At 43.5% G+C, this 23488-nt stretch overlaps 2 protein-coding genes across 4 annotated transcripts in view; one reads left to right on the top strand and one right to left on the bottom strand.

The window, feature by feature from the left end:
* LOC142587263 (N(G),N(G)-dimethylarginine dimethylaminohydrolase 1) overlaps positions 1–10148 on the top strand; it is a 95338-nt gene extending 85190 nt beyond the window's left edge. The window contains exon 6 of one of the 2 annotated variants that reach the window (XR_012829426.1): positions 9912–10138. Coding sequence is in view for 1 of the 2 variants with exons in the window: in XM_075698144.1 (XP_075554259.1) it covers positions 9912–9992 (81 nt within the window). In the remaining variant the exon portion in view is untranslated. Of the gene's footprint in view, positions 1–9911 lie in introns of both variants that reach the window. The other variant, XM_075698144.1, reaches the window with a different exon arrangement.
* Positions 1633–20323, bottom strand: Ogg1 (8-oxoguanine DNA glycosylase). Of its 2 annotated transcripts, XM_075698122.1 has the most exons (8): positions 19871–20316; positions 19062–19454; positions 18626–18713; positions 15434–15625; positions 13921–14065; positions 13493–13542; positions 13281–13423; positions 1633–1717 (listed from the first exon to the last, which is right to left on the bottom strand). In XM_075698122.1, exons 1-7 carry the CDS (start codon positions 19948–19950, stop codon positions 13343–13345), a joined length of 1029 nt encoding a protein of 342 aa, XP_075554237.1. In that variant the 5' UTR covers positions 19951–20316; the 3' UTR covers positions 1633–1717; positions 13281–13342. The 2 variants fall into 2 exon arrangements, with proteins under 2 accessions (XP_075554237.1, XP_075554241.1); XM_075698126.1 differs by lacking the exon at positions 15434–15625 and having other exon boundaries at positions 19871–20323.
* Positions 20324–23488: the final 3165 nt, after the last annotated feature.

Raw genomic sequence — 23488 nt, 5'->3', positions numbered from 1 at the left:
TTGAAAGGAGGAATGAATCTTGTGGTTTAATTGCTTGTGATGCCGGAGCTCTGCAATACCTTTAATGCAGAATTTTTTTAAAAATAAAGGTTTGTGCATACCAGTGTGGATGTGCTAAAGTGCAAAATAGTGACACGTGTAGCTGACACGATTGGCTGTGCCTACCAAAAAACAGACAGGCAACAACCCTGGCCTGAGCATGTCTTGTATTGATGCTGTTGCATAGTTTGAGACAGTGAGTAGCTGTAGTTTGCTTTCATTTTTCGTTTTTTGCCCACTTTTCATGACTCCTGCAATTCATAAACTGCCACTGATCGGTTGTGGCCATTGAAGGTATCCAGCTCATCCGCCCAATAAGCTGTCATCTGTCGTATGAGCACTTAATTTCAGATAGCCGCTGTAGCTCTTTGAGCAAAAGTGTAGGTTATTTTCTGCATATATTCATATTTGGCTCAAATTTTCTTGAAAGCTATCTAGCTGCTGGGTGGACTTGCTTATTGGAGAAGTGGAGATTACAGGTTTCCTTAAAGAGGAAGCTTTAGCTTGAGGCCAACTCTGATTTCCCCATTCAGATACATACAAAATGCATTTAAGACAATAGCTGGACTGATCTAAAAGAAATTTGTTGCATTTGAGAGATACAGTTAAATTTTATCAACTCCAGGAAGCATAATTTTGATTTAGGACCTTGAATTAATTGCAAAAATGTCCGGAACTCAATAAATTGAAAAAAAAGCAAACATTGCAAATACACAACTCTGTACCACAAATAGCTATCACAGTTCGGTAAACTGCATGTCCTAGAGCATCTCAAGCAGGGCAAACTTAATATATAAATTTACAGCCTATGTGAAATTGTCAAGTTTACGAGGGTTTTGCAAAATTCCTGACAAATCCGTCGAATATCTTGGAGCGGTATACAGGGTGTCTCTTTTTAGCTACACCAAATTTGAAAAAGTTGCCTGTGGCAGATTGCGTAATTCTAACCCATCATCTAAATTACTGAATGAGGTGGCCATTACTTCTATTAGAAATAAAAATGCTTAACTGAGTAATTAACATAATTACACAGATTAACTTTTTACTTAATTACTTTATGGCACATATTTCAATCTACAAATTGTAGCTAGCAAGTATGCAAGGCGTATCGACTTGGAACAAATTCTGAGGATGGCACCGGTTTAGATATAAAAAAAAATTAAAATAACATTCTGGGCTTTTACGTGCCAAAACCACAATTTGACTATGAGGCACACCATAGTGGGGGACTCCGGGTAAATTCTGACCACTTGGGGCTCTTTATAAAGTGCACCCCTGCACAGCACACGGGCATTTTTGCATTTCACCCCCATCGAAATGCGTCCGCCGTGGCCAGGATTCAGTCCCGCACGCCCGGGCTTAGTAGCGCAATGCCATAGCCACTATGCCACCACGGCAGGTAGTTTCGGGATACGTGCCATGAAACTTGCAGTAAGAATGCACTGTTGTCCCACTTATATATTTTTTAAAGAAAGGCTGTTTTATGAATTGAAGCACAAAATTAACTGGAATGCCAATGTATTTCGTGGGGCACTTTGAAAATTAATATATTCCTATTTGCTCTTCGAAGTGACTGTCAATGAAAACGAGAAGAAAAAAATTTTTTTTTTACATGTTTGGTTGGAATCAAATATTTATTTTCCACTTGTGGGCCTACTTCCTCCTTGTCTTTGTTCCCCTGTAAAAGCAGTACAATTTCATGAAGGGGGAATGGAGAAGGAGGGTGATATTGTACTAAGAATAAAAGGCACTTGTTAAAATGAGATGTGTATTACACAGAAGTACAAACATACTTGTACACGCCAGGGTGGCACAGAAGTTGATGCACTATCTACAGCGTCATCATATATTGTTTAAATGAACCTAGAAACAATCTATGTGCTTGTTTGAAACATCAAAATGTTGGCTCCAGCAACATTTTTTGTTCAACTGCTGTTGATGATTTCAAGACTCCATTTTCATGTGAACTTCTGTGTGTATACATTAACCCAGTAATTTATACACAGATTGCAAAGCTAGCGAATCTTCCAGTCACAGCAAAACTGTTCTGCATGTTTTTGCTTGTGTGACCATCAAAAGTCACATGAGTGTTTTCATTGGCTTACCATTTTAAGTCTGTGTTCTTTGAATGCAACAGAGAAAAAGAAAATACAGTTCAGCCTGCTCAGAACTGCCCACTCAAAGCATAGCTTCGTGGTAAGTGAAGCAAGATGTGCTTAGGAAGCCTTGCTATACTTGAAGACTTTCTGTGGCAATGAAGGGAAAGCCACAAGGGTGGAGCTTCTGCAAATGTGTTACTGTGCGAAGTAGTCGGGCAGAGTTTAAAGGGGCCCTGAAACCATACAGTTTCTTACTGCAACACCTAGAGGGAAATCTGGCGCCACTGTCTATGGGAGTTTTCTAAGGGACGCTGTGCCATCATGGGAATGACGGCATATGTATCTGCGAGGCTCGTGTTGGCTGGTGTTGTAAGAGGCTTGTTCTAAAATGTGATATGGCTACACAAATAACGCATTCTTCATAAGATCTTCATAAAAGGTTTTTATTCACCCATATTGCATCTTCCAATTAAGTTTACTCACCTACAATGCATAACCAAGTGAAGAAAAGCAAGAACAGATGACAAACTGTTCCAAAGCGAGCGCGAATCTTGTCGTCTGTCCTCCAACTTTAGTGGCCCACTGAAACTTCTTATGTTTCATATAATTGTACATGCAATAACAAGCTCTCATAATTAAACAAAACATATTTTTGTGTCATAATAAAGCTAAAACAGCTTTTTACATGTTGATTTAGTAGAAAATGAATTATTGTGACAGACGGAACGGTGTTTGCCAGGCATGTCTTCACGGTGTCCTGGCTCTTCGAGAATGATGCCAATCCGAAGTCACAATACACGGGCATTCGCATGCATACCACAGCGCAGCAGCACCAGATTTCCTTCTAGGTAATATAGTGAGAAACTCTATGCCTGAAACACTTTTCTAATTAATCATAGAATGGCCTCAATATTAATGTATGTCATCCCTCAAATCTCATGTCGAAAAATTTGTTTGAATCCTTCAACTATAAGTGGAGTTTTCACACCAATACCCAGCTTTCTCCTCAATTTCGTCTCTGCTAGCATGCTGGAAGCTACACAGCAGAGAAACCAAGACAGCAAAGCCCCGGCCAAAAGTTGAGTGTCGCGGCGGTGAAAGGGTTCGTCGCGGCACCCTGTGGCGGCCATCTTGGAGGCCACGTGCAGTGCAAAGATGAAACGATTTTTCTGTCTTTTTGAGGTCGCAGACATATATATTTTTCGTTCATTTAATTAAAAATTAGCTATTATGTATTGAGAATGTTCCCGTGATCACGAGATCAGCCAATAGCGTTGCTGGGCAAATTGCTTTCGATGACGACATTGTGGATGCGAGAGCAAACGACTGTCCACTACGTTTGACACAAGGTTGTAAGTTCCCTGGTGCATGCAGCGCAATATTTGGCTTGCATGTTCATAGGAGCCTTGTTAACAGATCGGCAACATTTTTTTACAATGTTGAAAAAGTGTTTCAGGGCCTCTTTAACAGTGCTTTTAATTTCTTGGGACAGAAGAAGGGAAAAGCAGAAAAATAAGTGACATTTAACACTTATTGGTGTACTTTGTGTTATTTTGCTGTTATAAATAAGATGTTTGTTTTTTCTTCCCCAGCTTATTAAACTAATGCAAATGAGAATGTGAGGCTTTCTTTAGGAGTAGTTGTACTTGTGCGTGCTTTGCCTCTTTATCCCTTCATCACTGCAGAAAGGTGCAGAACATTTCAGCACTGTGTCCAGAATGACCATTAGCAAAGTTTCTCAAGGAGGCTTTCCACAATGCTTTTGTGGGAGGTGGTGTGAAAAGGTAGCCACCGTAGCCACACATTGTTTAGGCTGGCCAGTTATGGTGCTGTGAGATCTCAGGAGCAGCCGATAGGACGGCCGCTCTGGTCCAGCGTGCTAGCGTGTTCTATTCTTGCACTACATGCACGTGAGCTGGCTTCTTTTTCACCGGCTCTGGAGGCGATAGTCGCGCCACTATGCTTTAGTTGTGGTGCAGAGACAAGAAGCACGCTGAAGAAGAAGCTTCAGCACTGGGAGCGCACGCTGGCATAAATCTTCTAGGCACTCTTCTGCGCGGAGAGCGCTAAGTTTCTTCAATCCCACGCCTTCTCTCTTATGTGTACTTTTTCTAAACAATTCACACTAGTATGTCTATCCAGGAGGCGTTCTTCAATGTTGTGGTGCAGAGACAAGAAGCAAGCTGAAGAAACTTTTATACTGGGAGCGTACACTTGCATACATTTTCTAGCCATTTTTCTTACTATAGAAAAGAACCCTTCTGATGATGTTCATGTGATGATGTGCTTCATGATGTGTTCATGTGATGATGAGCTTCTGATGTGATGATGTTCGTGCTTTGAGTACAAGCTAGGTGTATGATAGGTGTATGCAAGGAACGATAAGCTACACTTATGGTACCTTGCAGTTCTTAAAATGCAGGGCTAAATAAGTGATGAGGCATACTCCGTGGAGTATGAGGATTGTGGTGATGGAAGGCTCCGCATAATTTTGACAATAAGTACACGAGTGATTGTGTTCTGCACCAGCTAGCATCTGGCTGCCATGGCCGAGATTTGTTGCCGTAACCCCCTGCTCTCCTCAGGAGCAGAACTACACGGGCACTTTGCGTTGCACTCTGGCAGGTTGAATTCTTGATGAAGAATTCTGCCTTCTGTTTAATATTTTAAACTAGAACATACTACATGTACTGCTCCAAGCATCATTTTGAACAAATACTGACATGCATTTGTTGTGAAAACAAAAAGCAAGAAATATAGTATATTTGAGTACATAACTACCACTTTAAACAAAATGCAATTAAACCTCAAGTTTATGACTTCCGTCTTACAGAACCTGTAATTGTAACAAATTTTCTCTTTTTCTCTATTTCAATAATAATTAAAAGACTACTTTTTCCTTGACTTCATAAGGTAATCTTATAGTACGGTTTATTTATTTTCTTTTTTTACATGAATAATTCACACTTATAGAATGCATATTCGCAGAGTGCACAAGCTGCAACATTGATAGAGCAAAAAGAATAATTCAGCCTCCCAGTATTTTCCCATCCCCATTATCCCATGGCATAAACATTTGTTGATTTGAAGATATTTGGTTGCGCACCTCTTAATCAAGCCAAGCCCTGTGATTGGGGATCACTGCAAATTGTAAAAGTGCAACTCAAAAGCACACCTATGATCCTGCTGAAACTCAGCTTATCATTTGGGGAAAAAAAAAAGCAACGTTGGGTCATAGCTTTGGGGGTTCTTTCGATTCCAATCTTATTTTACGGCATGCACGGGGCCCCATCCATGAAGTACTCATGCGAGAGAGCGGGCTGCTATAGTTTCGTTTTGATTCAATCCGATGTGGACAGACACCACGGAAGCCGTTTGCAAACACAGTAAGCAGTGCTGTGATTTTTATCCACATGCTAGTGCCAAACTCGCTCATTATCACAGTACTCGACTACGTTGCCAGTTATAGATGCGCTCACTTGAGAAAATCACCCTTAGTTTGGCGAGTGCATGTCGCGCCAACACCAGTCTCATAGCCTTCTTTGTTTACGTGCAGCTTTGTGCAAGTTCATCCAACACAGTCACGAGCGTTTATCATTTGCAAGAGTTGAACGAAACTGCAATTGTTGCGGGGATCTTGCACAGAATACAAGCGGATTCCTTCATGAAATAAAAACACGTTTATATACAGAATGTATGTCCTTTGTCTTAAGCTTGTATGTCGCATACAATAGTCGTCCTGGTCTGACAACAATTAATCAAATTTATAGTATTCTTTCAATGATGATTCACGTGCAACGGTGTCAGTACATGAAGCTTTCATACAAGCTTGCACATTTTCACGTACCACCAACGATTTGTACATGACCAATTGTTCCACCAGAGCTTTCGCTCTGCCAGGTCAACGGTGATGCAGTTCGTGCCAGGACATGTGTCCTGGTGCTGGTATCACCATTTGCAATACGTAGTGTTGAGGCACACCGTCTTCACAGCTGAGCTATCAGTGTGATTTAGACGGTTGTGACGGGAAATGGTATCTTTCAACTGAGGTGCAAATGGTAATTATACCAAGGACTATTGTACGCTGCATTCGTGAAGTAGCAACAACTGTGATTTTCACTGACATCACAATCTAGTGCCTTTTTCCACAATTGTGTTCGCAGTGGTGGGACAGCCATTTGATCTTTTGAAGCAGATCTTAGCACAGGAAAAAAATTTGATTTTGTACAGTGACAAGCACTTTTGGTACAGTGTTCCACATACCTATACATACCAGCTATATGGTATAGGCTCATGTAAGGGCTGCACCCCTAACTTGGCAGCCCGAAACTTGGAAAGAAAATTTCTATCAGATAAGCAATCGCATTCAGTGCCCTGATGCCACACGTGCGCATCAGCGAATTTTCGCGCACTATGCACTTTTACGTGCCCCTACTAGATGGCGAGAGCTGCACGTTGACCTCTGATGCAATGGTGCATTCAGGGATCCAGGGCGTGCGGTAGTTGCCAGCTGCGCCGACAACATTTTGACCAAAAGGTTTGGTCCCATGTAAGGGCCACACCTCATTGCGAAAAAGAAATGTGGCCCTTACATGAATGTGTACAGTAATCCCCAATTTCAATTGAAATAGACAATAAATATAGTGGAGTCGACTTTGTAAGCATTACTGAGGTGTTCTGGTTAAAAAATATGAAATTATACTTTCATTCATTTTAAAGAAAATGGCTTTCCATGTGTGTATACGAGATTGAAAGCTGCTTATGTAGGATTTAGGTTTGCAACAAGCGTAGTGCATTCGTTGCACTTAAAACAAATAAGAACAAGAAGTTGGAAGACAAGTCAACCTCAAGTTGACATCAATCAATGATGATGAATTGGTGTTTCATAGCGTAAGGGCCAATTATGGCCGAAGAGGACCGGGCTAGTGTTAAATGAGTTGACAGAATAGCAGTGAATCATGAGAGGTAGATGCGAGGTGGCTGTAAAGGGGCCTTAAAACAGTCATTGTAAAGCGCATAAAATGTATGCGTAATAAGAATAGGGTAATGACTAATGATGTATACAGTCGAAGCTCGATATATCGAACAGCACGGTGATCGTGACATAGTTCGAGATAGCCAGAACTTGATATATGATATCACGTAAAAAATGCGTCAAAAACATGTACAAATCAATCAACGAACCAAGGGTGCAATCGGGGATCGTTGTTCGGAGCACGCGTTTGGTTGCGCCACGTGCCATTGGCCTAGGCCGCGCCGACTTCGTGAGCCACACGAATTTCCTCTGAATAACGATCCCCGACCATGCCCCAATCGTGGCGCAGTAAATACTCATTTGAAGCTTCCCACAAAGTATTTATTTCTTTGGCTGAAAGTACTGCAGCAGTGTAGCCTGCTTCTTATTGGCAGCTGCGTGCTTAACCACGGCGTCCTCAACATAGCCTAAACGATCCACAAGCGATATGCCAGTGCCTTCTATTGCGCCGCAGTAGCAGCAAAGAAGGGCCAAAGCAGCTACAGCCTCAGTTGAAGTCGGGAGCGGGACATCATCAACGCTTGCGAGATCAACCTCGGCAGCGTCTTCAAGTTTGGCCGCTACTTCCGCTGCGGCCTCCATGTCCGTCAACCAAAGCATATTAAAACACTGTCAATAACAAATTATGAAGTGGCGTCCGCTAAGGCGTCTATGAGTGAGCCCAGTGAGCGCGCACTGATTATTCTATGGCGTGCTGTCGCGCATCTTTGTAGATGCAAACCGCCATTCCTCGCGAGGTGTGGCAGGCACAGAGCGTGGCACCGAGGAGTCAGTGCAGCAAATGCAATGCGTTGATGTTGTCGAACTAGCCAAGCTGCCGCGTGCATACGCTGCTACCTTCAAATGGCGCCCTCGGTGCTTTCGGTGTGAGCTGCTTTAGTGCAGTCGGGAACGCCCATCACGCCATCGCTATCTTCGAAGCTCGCCGCCTATCAGCAGAGTGCACATGGTCTGGGATGGCGGAGTTCGATATATCCATTTTACGGCCGACCCCGTTCGAAATAAGAATAAAAAATGCATGCGATTTTCAAGGTGTTATAGAGAGTGTTCGATATATCGAGGTTTGACTGTACTATGAACACGAAAAATACATTCTAGGAGGGTAATACATATACTAAATATGTCAGAGGTAAAAGCTTGTACGAAGCACTACTGCCTTGACAGAGCCCTTGCAACCCAAGGGCCTGGAGACACGTGCTATACAGAACACTACTATTGCAGCAGCATCTTCTTGTGAGAGGATGCACTATGAATTTTTTTTTGAGCTAATAACATGTCATACAACATTACTCAAGAAACTTAGAACTACTTTGGTGTCAAACAACGGTTCTGCTCCAAGAAACATTCACAGATGGAGGGGGATGTGCTGGCAGTATGCTAGACGAAAGTGTTTCTTTCTCTCAGCTTCTGCTTCTCGACACTCCTAAGAGGATGTGGAGGGCAGTCAGCCTCTCACTACATCTACCACAGGTCAGAGGTCCATTACCAGTCAGCAGAAAGTTGTGGGTGCCATACATGTGTCCTACCCTGAGTCAACAGAATAAAACTTCAGTTCCTCACGTCTTTGTTGTGGAGGCCCAGAAACCTAACTGTGGCCTAATTATGTGAAGTTTATTGTTAATTTGCCAGTGGCTTCGCAGCTTCTTTCATAACCAAAGCTTCAGATCTGTGGCAGGGACAGCAACAGTAGGAATAATAGCTTGTGATGCAATTGATGTGGCAATTTGCACTTGCCCTTGATGCCTGTATGGCCAGGCACCCAGCATACAGTGACATGCTGGTGAGATATATACATAGTGCAAAGAACAGAACAGAGCTAACTACCAGGTTTCTGTGCTTATGCAGTGACATTAAGGCTTTTACGACACTTAGAGAGTCTGAATATAATTGCTTTTTTTTAGTTTTTTTATATTTTCATGTTTCACAATGGACGATAGTGCAAAGGCTTCACCCGTAAAGATACTTGTTTCCAGATGCAGGACATTGGATTTCAAGCAAGATGGACCGACTTGCTGCATAAAACACACTGGCATGTGACTTAGAAGTGTCCGTGTAAAATTCTGTGCATGAGTACTTTGAGTGAATTTCTAGAAAATACATCCGAACATGTGCCCCAGGAGCATCTTGTCACCTCTACAAATGAACTATCACATTCTATAAGCTGCCACTGCCACGGCGGTAATGGCTTCGCTGGGGCCATCAAGCTATGCTTTAGGATTGGGACACGCACTTCCTCAATGTTTTCTTACGTGCAGAGAGAATAGTACTCTAGCTGCAGGTTGATTATTAAACAGCATCGCAGATGTGTTGTCGTTTAAGGTTATATAAGAGGGATGTAAGTGGTTTGCGTTCACTTTCAGAAAATATATAAAACTAGAGTAGTACATCCTTCAAAGATGGAGCAACCACTCGTTATATTCAACGTAGAGACTCTCTACAGGACTTGTCCTGAAGGCACCGGTCGCCAGGCGAACACCTAGGTGATGGACAGGATCCAGCACCTTCAAGGCATTAGAAGTAGCCGATTGATGCACAATAGCCCCATAATCAAAACATGTTCATATAAGGCTTTTGTAAAGGTTCATGAGGCACTTCCTGTCACTACCCCACGTTGTGTCTGAAAGGATTTTAAGTATGTTCAGTGTTTTCTAGGCATTTGTTCTTAAGGTACTTCAGGTGTGGAATAAACGCTAGCTTCGTGTCTAAAATGATGCCTAAAATTTTTTGTCTGCTTACAGGTAAGGATTGATCATGCCAATAGACCATGCCTCTATTTCTTGAAGAAAGAACACAGGAGATTTTTAAGAGATTTATCCTAAATCCATCTTCCTGTGCCCATCTTGACATCTTGTTTAGGCCAAGTTGAACCTGTCGCTCACAGATGGCAAAGTTACAGGATTTATATCCCATGTGCACGTCGTCAACATAAGTGTAATAAAATATACTTCGCGGAATAAACGAATGTACCGAATTCAATTTTGCAATAAAAAGGGTACAAGTCAGTCAATCAAAAGGGACATCGATCAAAGATAATGTCCCCCTGAGCCAGTAGGGGGTGAGAATGGGGTGAAGTCACTGCACAGCACTCAATTGCATCAACCATTGCGAGAGTGATATAGCAGTAGCGTTGCAATGCCCAATCATTTTTTCAAGCGAAGCTTGCATTGCCTCATTCGTGTCGGCATCAGTGTTGCCGTTGCCGTACGAAAAAACCCAAGCTGCGTGAAAATAAAAATTGCTTGTCTGGCTGCGGATTCGAACCACCGACCTCAAGGTTGCGAGACCACCACACTAACCATCATCATATGCGCCCTTTAAAGTGGGGTTTTATATGCATGAATAAGTACATGCAGCACAAGGCACGGGCCAATCACAGGTGTCCCCTCCCTCCACAGGAGCGAAAGGGTGTGTTCGCTTGCCTCGCCCCCGCCATTTCCCACCAATTCATGCCCGGCAGTCATATGGGGAGGCTGCGTTTGGTTTGTTCTGCCAAAGAGCAGGCTGCGTTGAAGGAACGGCAGCGGGAGAGGGCCACGCGTCGTGAACTCGCTCGAGAAAGGGCTCGTCGTCGACGTGCCAACCTCACCGTGAGGAAGCGCGAACCTGAGGCGTTACGACAACGAAGAGCTGCAGATCCCAAGCTTAACTTGCACCCCTCTTCACAGTAGTGGAAGAGTAGTCAATTTTTTTCTTGCACTATTGTTGAGATCGGTGCTCATTTGCAGACTGCACATACCCACGAGAAGTGGCCATATCTTTAGACTGCACTACCTTTGAAATCGGCCCACGTTTTTGCTGCTGTGTCCCTCAATTGCTATGCACACACTAACACAGCGAGTGCCGTCGTTGGGCCGCTGGCTCATCATCAGCTACACCCTCGTTATAGGGCAAATAAAAACGATACTTTGCTCAACAGTGTCACCGCGATTCAAACTCGCCTTTGGCATTGGCCCACACTTTCAGGCCGCACATTTCCACGGGAACGGCCCAGATTTTTAGACTGCACATACCCATGGGAATGGCCCACAAAAGAGGCTGGAAACACACATAGATGATACAGAAAAGTGGGAGCAACTACCTAAGAGAGATATTATCTTTAAGATGTTCTGGGAACTATAGAGCATATCAGCAAGGTCACACCCTAGAATGTGCGCAGCTAAACCAAAGCTACAGTGAAGATGTCCACAACTTGCTTCTAATGCGCACTATCTGTCCCGCATAACTGTGCCGTAAAACATGTGAAAGCAGACTAAATTACAACCATGGAATCTTCCTTTTCGATCGTGCAGGGTTGCAAAGAAGGTCCCCACGCATAAGCAAATTATATGGCGGCAGTTGAGTACACATATTACAAGACATCTTTAAATTGGCACCGCCAACGACCATGTTAAAACAATGCGTGACCGGACATTATCCAAGGCTTCTTTTGATACGACATCATTTTAGAGAGAGCTCTAGCTATGCCACTCTGATAGGAGGGATACTGATCTGCAGCACAAGATGATTGTACAGTGCAGGTACATAGGAACATCCGCTGCCAAGGAATGAAGCAAAACCGCAAAGAATGAAGAAATGACAGATCGGCTATATCCGTAACAATGGCGGCTCTGTTAACTTCTAGGATGATGACGACAAGCTTTGTTTTAGCTTTAGTTTTACTACTGAGGTAGCACTAACGGAAGGAGGCTCTCCTTCTCATGCTTCATTTGGTGCACGCTTGAGGCAATTTTTCGTTAAAATGCCGTTCAGAGCAAGATGGTGCAAATGAACACTCTTGGCGCGACTTCGCGCAATTGGCACAGCTGTTCTATCACTGTGTCCAGTCTGCTAGCCATCACCATAAGCCTAACCCAATATTGCCATCTGTTCAGTATGTGTAGTGACCTTTCGAGATTTTGTGGCCCTGCATTATCACGACCTCATCTTTTTTTAAAGTACAGAACACTCGCCTGTCAGCTCTCATGACCGCTCGAAATGGCACCATAGTCGTGGGAGACTGAATGATGGATTTCGAGCATTGCCGTCATTTCTTTCTCTGAAAAACCACAAAATTGATGTCTTGGTGCAGGTTTGGCGCAAGTTGTGAGACTTTTACCCAAATGTAGCAGGATGCAGCAGGTTTCACCTCTTGGTGCAGTTTGGCGCAATTATTGGCAAAGCCAGCTACCATCACTGGAGACCACATTCTACTTGGTGGTTCAGTCCAGGAATGAATTGGGGCTACGGTTCAGCAATGTCTAGTGCGAGGCAGGTGTATTCCCCAAATGCATTTGCCACATTTTGTGAAATGGCATTATTTCTTCTGAAATCTTTGTAAAAACATTAATTTGAGAAATACCCTCTGTCTTAGTCATTGCTTTTTGTCTGACAAAAATTATTTCCGGGACTCCCTAACCCTTTCAGGTGCCAATTAATTCTGTCCATTCAGAATTACCTATGCACAGCAGCAGAAAGAATCAGACTTTTAAATTCTTCAGTGAGTTTTTTCACAGAATGTGAACTCTATGCCACAACTCTCAACAGGAATATCAGATATGAGAACATCAACAATTCATGTCTAGCATACTTGGAAAGCACATTTCCAGCACTTGAAAAATATGCCTGATATGAGATATTGTGAAAAATTAAGAAAAGTGAATGCACTACATAACGACATACAGACACCGACATAATACAGCCAGCTGTCTACCTTTTTTTGCGAAAACACTTTACAAATACATATAAATTTAAATTTGCAGCATAGGTCCAATCAGAAGTGTATCAACATGTATGCAACACATGTTAAATATAATTATTTTAATCAGTGCTTTTCTATTTGATGCAACCTTGGCATGCACAATTGTCTGCACGCAGCGTCTGAAGGGGGTTAACACATCCCCAACATGCCAACAGCAGTACCAAAAGTTTGTTTACATTTATACTAGGAATACAGCAGTCTTCAAGGGTTATTTTTCCTACTAGATGTTCTTAGTAAGTTATGCTATAAAGCTTTGTAGTTTCCAGATTTACTGATCACTACAGAAAGGAGTAATAACATTTGTAGTCAACAGTGTGTCTATCCACAAGTGGAGAATTGTGGACACTGAAGAATGGAGGACTATGCTTACCTATGCATACACCTATGCTGGATGACATCACGGAAGAAAATATTGTCTGCTGGTCTGATCTATTAAGTGGCACTCTCTTTAATATCTTCAGATTCTGATGGACTGGACTTGGTGTGCTTCTTCAAATCGGAGGTGAACAGCACCTGCATATTAAGTCATTATTGGCATTAAAAATGCTGAACAAATGACAAATGGCATCAATTAACACTTACAGACTGTGCCCAGCCAGCATAGGGGCCAAAGCGTTCCCTGAAGTGGTCACCTAAAACAGGTAACAAGAAAATTTGTTTAAAGAGATTTCTTTTTATACCCACTGCACCATTATCAGCTAAGTATCTTAAAAAATAACCGAACTAGTCATTACACGACATAACAATAAAATAATACAATTCACGCAGAACAGTACAGCATGATAAGGTATCTCAATGAAGCAAAGCATAGTAAACTGTGGTGCTGCAATCAAGGTTACCCTTACTTTTCTGAATGCCTTCAATTCGATAGCGTGGACTAACATACGTAAGCAAGGCCCACAAGACATTTTCTGAGACCCTTTCTTTATGCACAATTCTTTGTCAACACAACTTTTGATGACAAATTACTAAATACATATTGCCTACAATTAAATGCAAACTAGACTCACCAATTTCTTTATAGGCAAGTGCTGAAAGAGTCTTCAGGGACCTAAGATGGGGCAGGTAGTGCCGAGTTGCCATGCGCCAGACATGCACATCAATTGGCACTGCCTCAGCCTTGTCCAGTGCCATTAGGCACACGCAGTCGGCCACCTGGCACCCAGTTACACAAAATGAGCATTTAAAGAATAAAGCTACATCGTAAAGAAAGTATATTCTGAGGACATACACACACTTCATGCCACACTAAAAGAGTATAACGTATTACTGCTTCCCTACACAGAAATGAATGCAAACGGTCGGTACCAGTAACACTCTCCTCATTGCCATATTACCTATTCACGTATTACAGACTTTTAGCATGCATTACTGTCTTACCACTACCGATACCAGCTACCATGACTGCGCATGTGAGGAGCTTATTGGGACGGCACTCGCCAGTTGCAGTGATTGCATAACAACATGGCAGTTCCCAGGCTGCACCCCCCCACTTCAATCCTAATTCGCTCTTATGCTACTTGCTCTCTGTCATTACAGCAGGAAATAAATCGTAAAATCAGTCATCGCTTAGTCTCACCTCAAGCCAAGGACAAAGTATGAGAGATGTTCTGTCATTATTATAGAGATCAGCTGTCTGTTTCAACTCCGCTAGTATTGAAAAGGTTCCACTGAGGCAGGAAAGTGTTGAATTGCACCTAGCACATGGCGCCACAACAGCGCACTGTGTTGATCAAAGCTAGGTAAATGCTGTGGTGTCCTCTGGGCTGCTGCACGGGCCAGCACTTATTGGAGGATGAGTAATTTTTCCAGAGTTCTTTATGTTCCTAAGACAACCCACAGCAAGAGCTAACCATGAAAGGACACACACCTTCAGGATGCCTCTATCACATGCACTACACTAACATCCTCTAGTGCTATTGGACCAATTTCTGTCATTGCACTGCATGTTATGAAGCATGGTTTATTGAAAGCACAAAAAATCATTACAAATGAGAAAAAGGGGTCACAGGAAGAGAGAGGCTTGAAGTGATCAGCAGTGTAGGCTGTCAAGGGAAGCCTCAGCCTGGAGCCAACATTTCAACAAGGGCACACATCTTTGTCAGGGCAATGAGTGTTTTGCTTGGCAGTATGGAGCAGAACAAGTACAGTTTGTTCTCATGCTGAGGGCTCTTTGGAGCATTCGATTTGAAGACCAAATTGAATATTCAATTCATTAAATGCAAAAGTTTTGGATATTTGCTTACCTTTAATGAGCTTATTAAACACCCAAATGGTTGCACTCAACTTGCCATTAACATACTTGTGCTGGTAAATCTACTGCTGCTTTGGTTTTTATAGTATTTATAATGAACATTTGGTAAAAGCATGGCGTTTTCCTTTCATTAGGAGCCTATGTTTGTCTAGTTCGTGCACGTGTGTGCATGTTTTCTAGTGCTAGTGCTGCAGTCACGAACTGAGCTGAAGTGGAAGTGTGAAAATTAGGTTGGCCAAAGCCCAAATAATCATTACTGGAAGTCATACCTTTGCACCGACACCAGGAAGTTCAACGAGTTGGCGGTGCGCCTCAGCATAAGAGGCACCCCTAAGTGATTGCAACCACATAGGATCCCGTGTGGCAAGTGCCTTGGCCGTGCCATGCACATACTTTGCTCTGTATCCAAAGCCAGCAGCCCTCAGCTCTGCCTCAACCCCTCCTCGGTCCATCTGCGCAGCCTTGAAGGACATGCCACAACACGGCTTCATTTCACAGTGAGTAATGTGTATTGCAAGTGTACTGCTTCTGCTTGCACAAAGTCACAAGTCACCATCAGTGCCTTGTAGGGCTTTTGGTTATTTTCATGACATAGGGCTGACTATTTTCCAAGAAGCTATAAAGTTTTTATTTTTATTATGTTTTGTGCTTAATAAAGTCAATAAAGCTTTCATAGTTGATAATATTGAGCATTACTGCATGCAAGTATTCACACTTTAACACCTATTATACAAATACATGCAAAACTTAGTTTTGTCATGACCTTCCTCCACACAAGGTTTAGGCTGTACTGTACTTCACTACACACAGATTAGGTTAAAAGAACAAGCTATTGTGGATGTTACTAAGGGATTTTAGCAACAATAGATGCAAAGGAGGTCTCAGACATTTACTCTGCACACAAAACAACCTAAGTTGTGCATGGGTTCTGCACATGCCCAGTGTAACTGACGTCATTCTTCGAGTGTGCTGAAACCTTGCATTTGCTATTCCTAAAAGTTTCCATTTTCAAGTATGGGCATGCAATTCTGACCCACAGCTACAATATTGATTGCTACTTATTTTATTTATTTATTTGATACTGCAAACCACAATGAGTCAAAGCAGGAGTGGGCAAAAATATATATAAGAACAGCTACCGTTACAAAAATATGTAAATAAAATAAGTGAATACAAGAATACTTCAAATGTTAAGGGAAAAAGTACAATGCATCAAGGCTATCGAAATAATAAACACAAACTATTCCACTGAACCAAGCAACACCAAATTATGAGAAAGGGAATTCCAATCATCATCATCATCATTTATTATCCCTTAAGGGCCCTATTGGGCATTACATAAGGGGGGGGGGGGGGGTTAACAAGAGAAGTATTCACATGGTCATATAATTATAAAGCGAAATAAAAAGACAGACAGGCAAAGTAACGTTATACATTGTTATGGAACCGTGGTTGAAGGCGAAGACGCAAAGAACACGCAAGCAGTTGAGCTCCGCATATGTTTGCAATTGAATAAAAAGGTTGCAATACAATTCAATATAAAATTCAATTCAATACAATATTCAATTCAATACAAAAATGCAATTCAATACACATATATATACACACAAGTCAAAGCAGAAAATGTGACATATATGTTATGTCCCATCTTAAGGAAGAGCCACAAAGTGAAATACGCGTTGGATATACGAGAAAAGCAGGAAATGTTTACCGATTATGAGATTATTTGGCAAAGTGAGCCGATATTAGCTGCCTAAATTTTGAGTTGTCACGTTCATTGACTAATGGTTCTGGAATCGAGTTCCATTCTTCAATCGCCAATGGTAAGAAAGACTTATTAAATGTGTTTGTCGAACCAGTTGTGCATTGTACACTCATAGAATTGAAAAGACGTCGTGATGTCCGTATGGGTGGCACTAAAAGGGTGTTTCTAGTGTCCTCAGAAAGAAAAAAAAATACCTATCTAACAATTTGTGCAGGCAAAATTCAGTTTCATGCTCTTGTTGCACTTATGATGAGAGGCTCTGACCTTTTCTTTATAAGCTCTTCTGGTCTTAATGCTAATTTTGCAATGTAAACTGGGCAACTGGTTGTCGACATTTAATGTGAAGCATTCTTTGTCCCATTCCAGCACTTTGTGGTAGGCAAGTAGGTAGGCTCCTGTCTCGTAAATAGAAATGTGCGACTGATGGTGGGATCAAATCTGTCTTCTGAAACAGCAGCCCAATGCTTTAGCCATTGGGCCATGATCACATACGAGTGTACACAAAGCCAACTAGCTCTTTCAGATGTTTGGTACATGCATCGTGTGCCAGTTTCTTGCATTATTTCCTCATGGCAGCTAGCACTTTGAGATACTGTGTTAGACTGCGCCACCTTTAGGACTGGCCCAGATTCCCCAGTCCTTTCCTCGTAGCACTACGCAGATGCTGTATGACATTGTACCACCTTCAGGATTGGTCCACGTTGAACAGGTTTTAATGTTTCTTTGCCCGAGTACAATTGCCATTGTCATTTTAACATAGGCATGGGAAAAACACGGGGAAGGCGGGAGATGGAAATTCAAGACGATTAGCAAAACGAGAACACGGTGAAACCCAGCTCCAGCTTTCACCTTATTTTCGTTTTGCTCATTACATAGACATAGGTACAGGCGTGGTCACTGCTAGTGGGAACACGAAGCTCATGGCATCGCTGTGGGTGTGCCCCACCACTGGCGCCTCATGAAGTCTTGCGGTGAAGGCGTAATTAAAGCAATTGGCAAAAAGCCTGGGGAGTCATCTGCTACAGCGAATCATCTGCCAAGACTTCACGAGGCATTGGGGGTAACGCTCCGTAGAGCGCTGCCATGGTCTCTTGTGTTACAGTGGCCGCACCTGTACATACGATTGTAGTTGCAGATGCCACAATCAGCGTTTCTCTCAGTTACACCTATCCAGTACTTATGTAGAACCCAACAATCGGCATCTCATAAACTTGCCATGAACAGCCAGAGTACAAATCATGCCGTCGCCAACATACAATCGTTGTTACTGGCACCAACGTCTTGCTGCTGTTGTCACACACACACACACACACAACTACTTGCCTTATACAAAAACATTGGTCCACCTGGTGACACTTTACAGATTCCCAAACAATGCTGGATAGCATCCACCTGCAAAATGCTTCACAACCATCGAATCCCATGGTGCGTAGGACCTGCCTAATTTTTTTTTCCTAGACAATTTTTATTGACTGCTTTGTGGTGGTCCCAGATGACGCTGGCGTATTCAAGAAAGTGTCCGTTTATAAATTTGTATACCTTTAGTTTTAACGCAGAGGTGTAGCCACCTAAGTTGTGTATTAAGAGACCTAGTTTTCCCCTTGCACTATAACACATAGAAGATATATGTTTTGACCATTAGAGATCATGATAGGCTATATATACATTTTGATAAAGTGTTGCAAGAAATACATACCGTAGGAAAGGCATAAAAGGACCCTTCTTTGCCCTCAAGAAGCTTAGTTCCATACATGGTGCACAGCTTTTCAACCATAGAGCTGATGCTGAAATAAAGAGAGTGAAGAAAGGAAATTGTTGCTGTCACAGTTATCGTAAAAGTGCAAGTTAAAATGCAATTTCAACAATGTTAAAGAAGAAAACAGCACAGAAATGTGCTTGCTATTACGGCCCACCATGAAGACTTTCCTCTGTTATACTTTTGCAAGCTTATACAAGGAAACGGTTATTGTTGCTTGCTTAAAAATAAAAATTATTTAGAAAGTATTTGTCTTCAATATGCACAGGGGCAAAATTACTGAGCACTTGAGTAGATGTTATAAATAAATTAATGCACCAAGCAAAAACAGGCATTTGGATGAATTCACGACATGTAGAAATTATTTGGGACTGACCGAGTAATGTTATTGTTGGATGAGCAAATGAAGGCCATCAGAGCCTCTAAGGGCTCTTGTCGCAGTACTCTGATTCCTGGGAGGTAGTGCGCAGTTGCCTTGAAGGTAGGGTCTACACGACACCATTCAGTGTAGAGGCCCTCTAAGTCCACTCCCAGCTGAAAGTAGTCTCTCAAGAGGTCTTCATTTTCTCCTGATGAAATTGACAGACTCTCTAAGCGTTTCCGCTTTCTGCTGCGGGATACTGCGGGTGAATTAACATTTGGAGAGCACAACCCATTGTTAACAACATTGAGCACCCGGTAGTGGATGTTTCCGTCGTCATCCTGCCTCAGGCACCATACCCTGCCTGCAAAAGTGCTAATCCATTCCGAGTGGTTATTCTTCTTCCACCTGCACGTAAAAAAAAAAAAAAAAAAAGCGATCAGCGCCTCTTCGAAGTGTCGAGCTCGTCTGCACTTTTACTCTAGCCGGTAAGACAATGGCCATAAGCATTGTTGTTTCTATCATACTGTTCTAGGCAAGGTTCTGACTGGTGTTGCGGAAGTCGCGGGACGTTTTTTTCTGCAGCCCAGCACACGTGAACGGGGAGTTTTAGAAATCGCAGTACCAAAGTTATTATATAGTTCGGCGCGACTGACTCAGCACAAGCGCCGCAGCCGCGACAAAGTTTGTTCGACGTACATCCAGCAACCAAAAAAAGCGCCCGCGACTTCTACAATACCAGTGAGAACCTTGACAAATGTACTGTTGCGCCAGCTTCAGGAGCGGCATTCAGAACCTGCACGCACGCTCGATTCAAAACTTACCTAAAAGCTTGCCCACACGTTAGTGTCACATCCAGATTGAGTTGTCGAGCGCTGCACTTAATGACTCCTGATGACACCATGTTAACGTTTAAGGTAAATTCTAGTGCACTCTTAGTTTTTGCACAAATAGATATTCTTTGCCTTCGATCACGAGGTAAAAAGTTCGTGTCACACGTGTTTGAACATGTCAGCCACACTCGCCGGCACCATATAGAATAAAGAACCAACTTTGGAATATAGCGCGAGCAGACGCGCGGGAGAATATCCAGCTGATGACGATTGTGATCCTTGAGCCGACATCGAGAAGTGGCGCGTTTCGTAGATTAATATTTGATTTCAATCACCCTCAATCATATCAGTTTCACTTCGAGCTGCGAATAGGCCGCGAGGCCAAAAAGAAAATTAGGCGCGTTGGAAGGGCTGACTATAAAATGCGTAGCGCTCGTGACACTATAAGTATAGTAAACTATAAGTAATCTAGTACTTCGACCGGCCGGGTTGTGGCACCCGCCTTTTCCACAGATGCCGCGAGATGGCGCCACTGCTACATTTTGTAGCAACTTCAGCTGCGGTTCTAACGCGCTTGTTTGTTTCCTGGTTAATACAAACAAAATAGTCCGGAGAGTCACTGCGTGGCTTAGCTGTTTTGTATACATTTCGGCGACCAGTGTGTGTATATATATATATATATATATATATATATATATATATATATATATATATATATATATAGTTTGTGCTGTGAATCTTTGCAATGCTTTTGAAAATCTGTTAAATGAGTAAAAAATCTATGGGCACCTTGCTGAGCCAAACTGCGATAGGCGAAAGCCTATATCTATTTCTGCCTCTGTTGCTGTTGTCGGCGCGTCTAGCTACTTGCTCCCTTCGCCGGCGATCACCGCTTTCCTGCGTCCACCACGGACTGCGCCCGGACACTCATGAGCCACTAAAGGCTTACGCCTTCATAAAAAGATGCCCTGTACTGTATCCTGTGTACCGTAACCTCCTATACAGTAAGCCTGCGAAACAATTATGTTGAATTACGCCAAGCATGTATGCCTATAGTAAGTAATTACTCGTGATCGCTGTGTAGCAAAAGTTCTGAGCATGGGGGTGGTGTGTATATATATATATATATATATATATATATATATATATATATATATATATATATATATATATAGTAGGTAAAGAATTCTTCAGGATACCTTTCAAACGCAAAAAATTGGAGGCTTATCAAGGTTAAGCCCAGTGGATGCGAAGCATCCACTGGGCTTAACCTTAGCGTATCCTTAGCGTTTGGAGGCATCTTGACCGCATACACGCCCGGCGCAAAGACGCTGGCGCGGTTGCGGGCACAGAGACTGACGCGACGGCGGGCGCGCGCCGCTTCATCCCTGGCGTGACGTCACATATCACGTGGTGCAGCGATGGTGGCGCCGCCGCGAACCGAAGCGTGGAGGCCTCCGCCGGGCGACGGCGCGATATGAGGCCCCATCTGCAGCCGGTGTGACGTCATCACGTGACGTCACATCATGTGATCTCACTTCAGGGTCAATGGTGGCCACCGCCTGGAGGCGACCGACGGCGCGATATGAGGCCCCATCTGCAGCCGGTGTGACGTCATCACGTGACCTACTTGAAGTTCACTTGAAGGTCAATGGTGACCACCGCCGGGAGGCGACCGACGGCGCGATATGAGGCCCCATCTGCAGCCTGTGTGACGTCATCACGTGACGTCTTGTCACGTGACCCCACTTCAGGGTCAATGGTGGCCACCGCCGGGCGTCGCGCGAAGGCCCGAAACCTACGTTAATATGCTTCGCATAAAAACTTGAGCGGTGCTACAAGGTAAACAGAACAAGTATTTAATTTAATTTCATCCTTGCGTTTCCTTTCTTGAAAACTCGGCGCTCGCTGGATTTCCTGTCGAGAAAGCTCTGTCACGCTGATAACGCTCATGTCGTTCGTTACTGGTGTCAGACGAACACGAGCACACCCTAGCAGCCGACAAACAGCTGCTTATAAACGCTCCGTGCTCCCTAGATCCCTAGGTGAGGGAAACGGCAGTTCACCGCCAATTCGTAGCGTCCAACGTCATTGAAGTTGACCGGCCTTTTTGGAGGAGGAGGGCTCACACACACACGTACGCACTTTGGATTCCCAGAACCCGAGTTGAGCGCGTCGTAGCCAGGTGGTCACGCCTGACCCCAGCCGGCGCCTCTAAATTCCAGAGCTGGCTTTCTTCTGTAGTCGCCACGAGTGTCAGCAGACTGTGACGAATCCCGGGGCCCGAGGAAAACGTACCGCACAGCCCCCTTTTGTTAGAGAAGCTCTTCTTGCTGCAGAAAGACCATGAAGACCCGGCAAATCAACCAACAATACACGGGGCGCCAAATGTGGCCAGCCCTACCGTCGCCGATTCTCCGAACGAGGCGTATGATGGATTAACGCTGCCGTAGTCTCCAGTTCTTCGAAGGAAGTTCATAGTAGGCTAGCGCTGTCGTCCTCGCTGGTTCTCCGAAGGGCGCCACCACCACGGATCGATCGAAGCCCGTGCAGCAGGCTGAAATAGCTTTGCAGAGCAGTACCCTGCAGGCCGATCGTAACATGGGAAAGTACCGGGCTCGCCGCGTTAAAGAAAGGAAATGCGCACAAGACAGATTACGATTATCGTTGCGTTTGCACCCCAAAGGGTGCAACTGTTTTTACTTTTCCAGTAAAGAACGGCATGCGCGTTATCAGCATGACATAGCATTCCCGACAGGAAAGTAACGAGCGCAGCGTTTTCAAGAAAGGAAATGCGGGCACGACAGATGACGATTATCGTTGCGTGGCAAATATACACTCCAAAGGGTGTAAACTTTTCTTGGTGCGTAAGAGTTTAAAACAGTTGCACCCTTTGGGGTGTTTATTTGCGACATAAAAATAATCATCTGTCTTGCCCGCATTTCCCTTAATGCTGCGAGCCCGGTACTTCGAAGTCACGAACGGCATGCGCATTATCAGCATGACAGCATTCTCGACAGGAAAGTAACGAGCGCAGCGTTTTCAAGAAAGGAAATGCGGGCACACATGCCGATTACCATGAGAGTGCACTGTGTGGCAAATCTACACCCCAAAGGATGTAAACTTTTCTTATAGTGCACTCAGACAAAAGGTACACACTTTGGGGTGTATATCTGCCACACAACGATAATCGCCATCTGCCTTGCTTTCGTTTTCTTGAAAACGCCGCGCCCGCTACTTTAGGGTCGGGAATATGTCATACTGATAAGGCGCATGCCGTTCGTTACTGGAAAGTACCGGGCTCGCAGCGTTAAAGGAAATGCGGACAAGACAGATGACGTTTAATGTTGTGTAGCAAGATACGACCTAAAGGGTGTAATTTTGTTTCAGAGCGTGTGTACACTCTTAAAACGGTTTTACCCTTTGGGGTGTATATTTGTTCCACAACGATAATCTGCCTTGCTAGAGTTTCTTGAAAACTCGGCGCTCGCTACTTTCCTGTCGAGAAGGCTGTGTCACATTGATAACGCGCAAGCCGTTCGTGACTGGGAAGCACCGGGCTCGCAGCGTTAAAGAAAGGAAACGCGGGCAAGACAGATGACGATTATA

This window comes from Dermacentor variabilis, chromosome 1 (assembly GCF_050947875.1).
Source record: "Dermacentor variabilis isolate Ectoservices chromosome 1, ASM5094787v1, whole genome shotgun sequence".
Classification (NCBI taxonomy): Eukaryota; Metazoa; Arthropoda; class Arachnida; order Ixodida; family Ixodidae; genus Dermacentor; species Dermacentor variabilis.
Note: the sequence above shows the minus strand (reverse complement) of the source record. Positions and strands in the feature narration are given on the sequence as shown.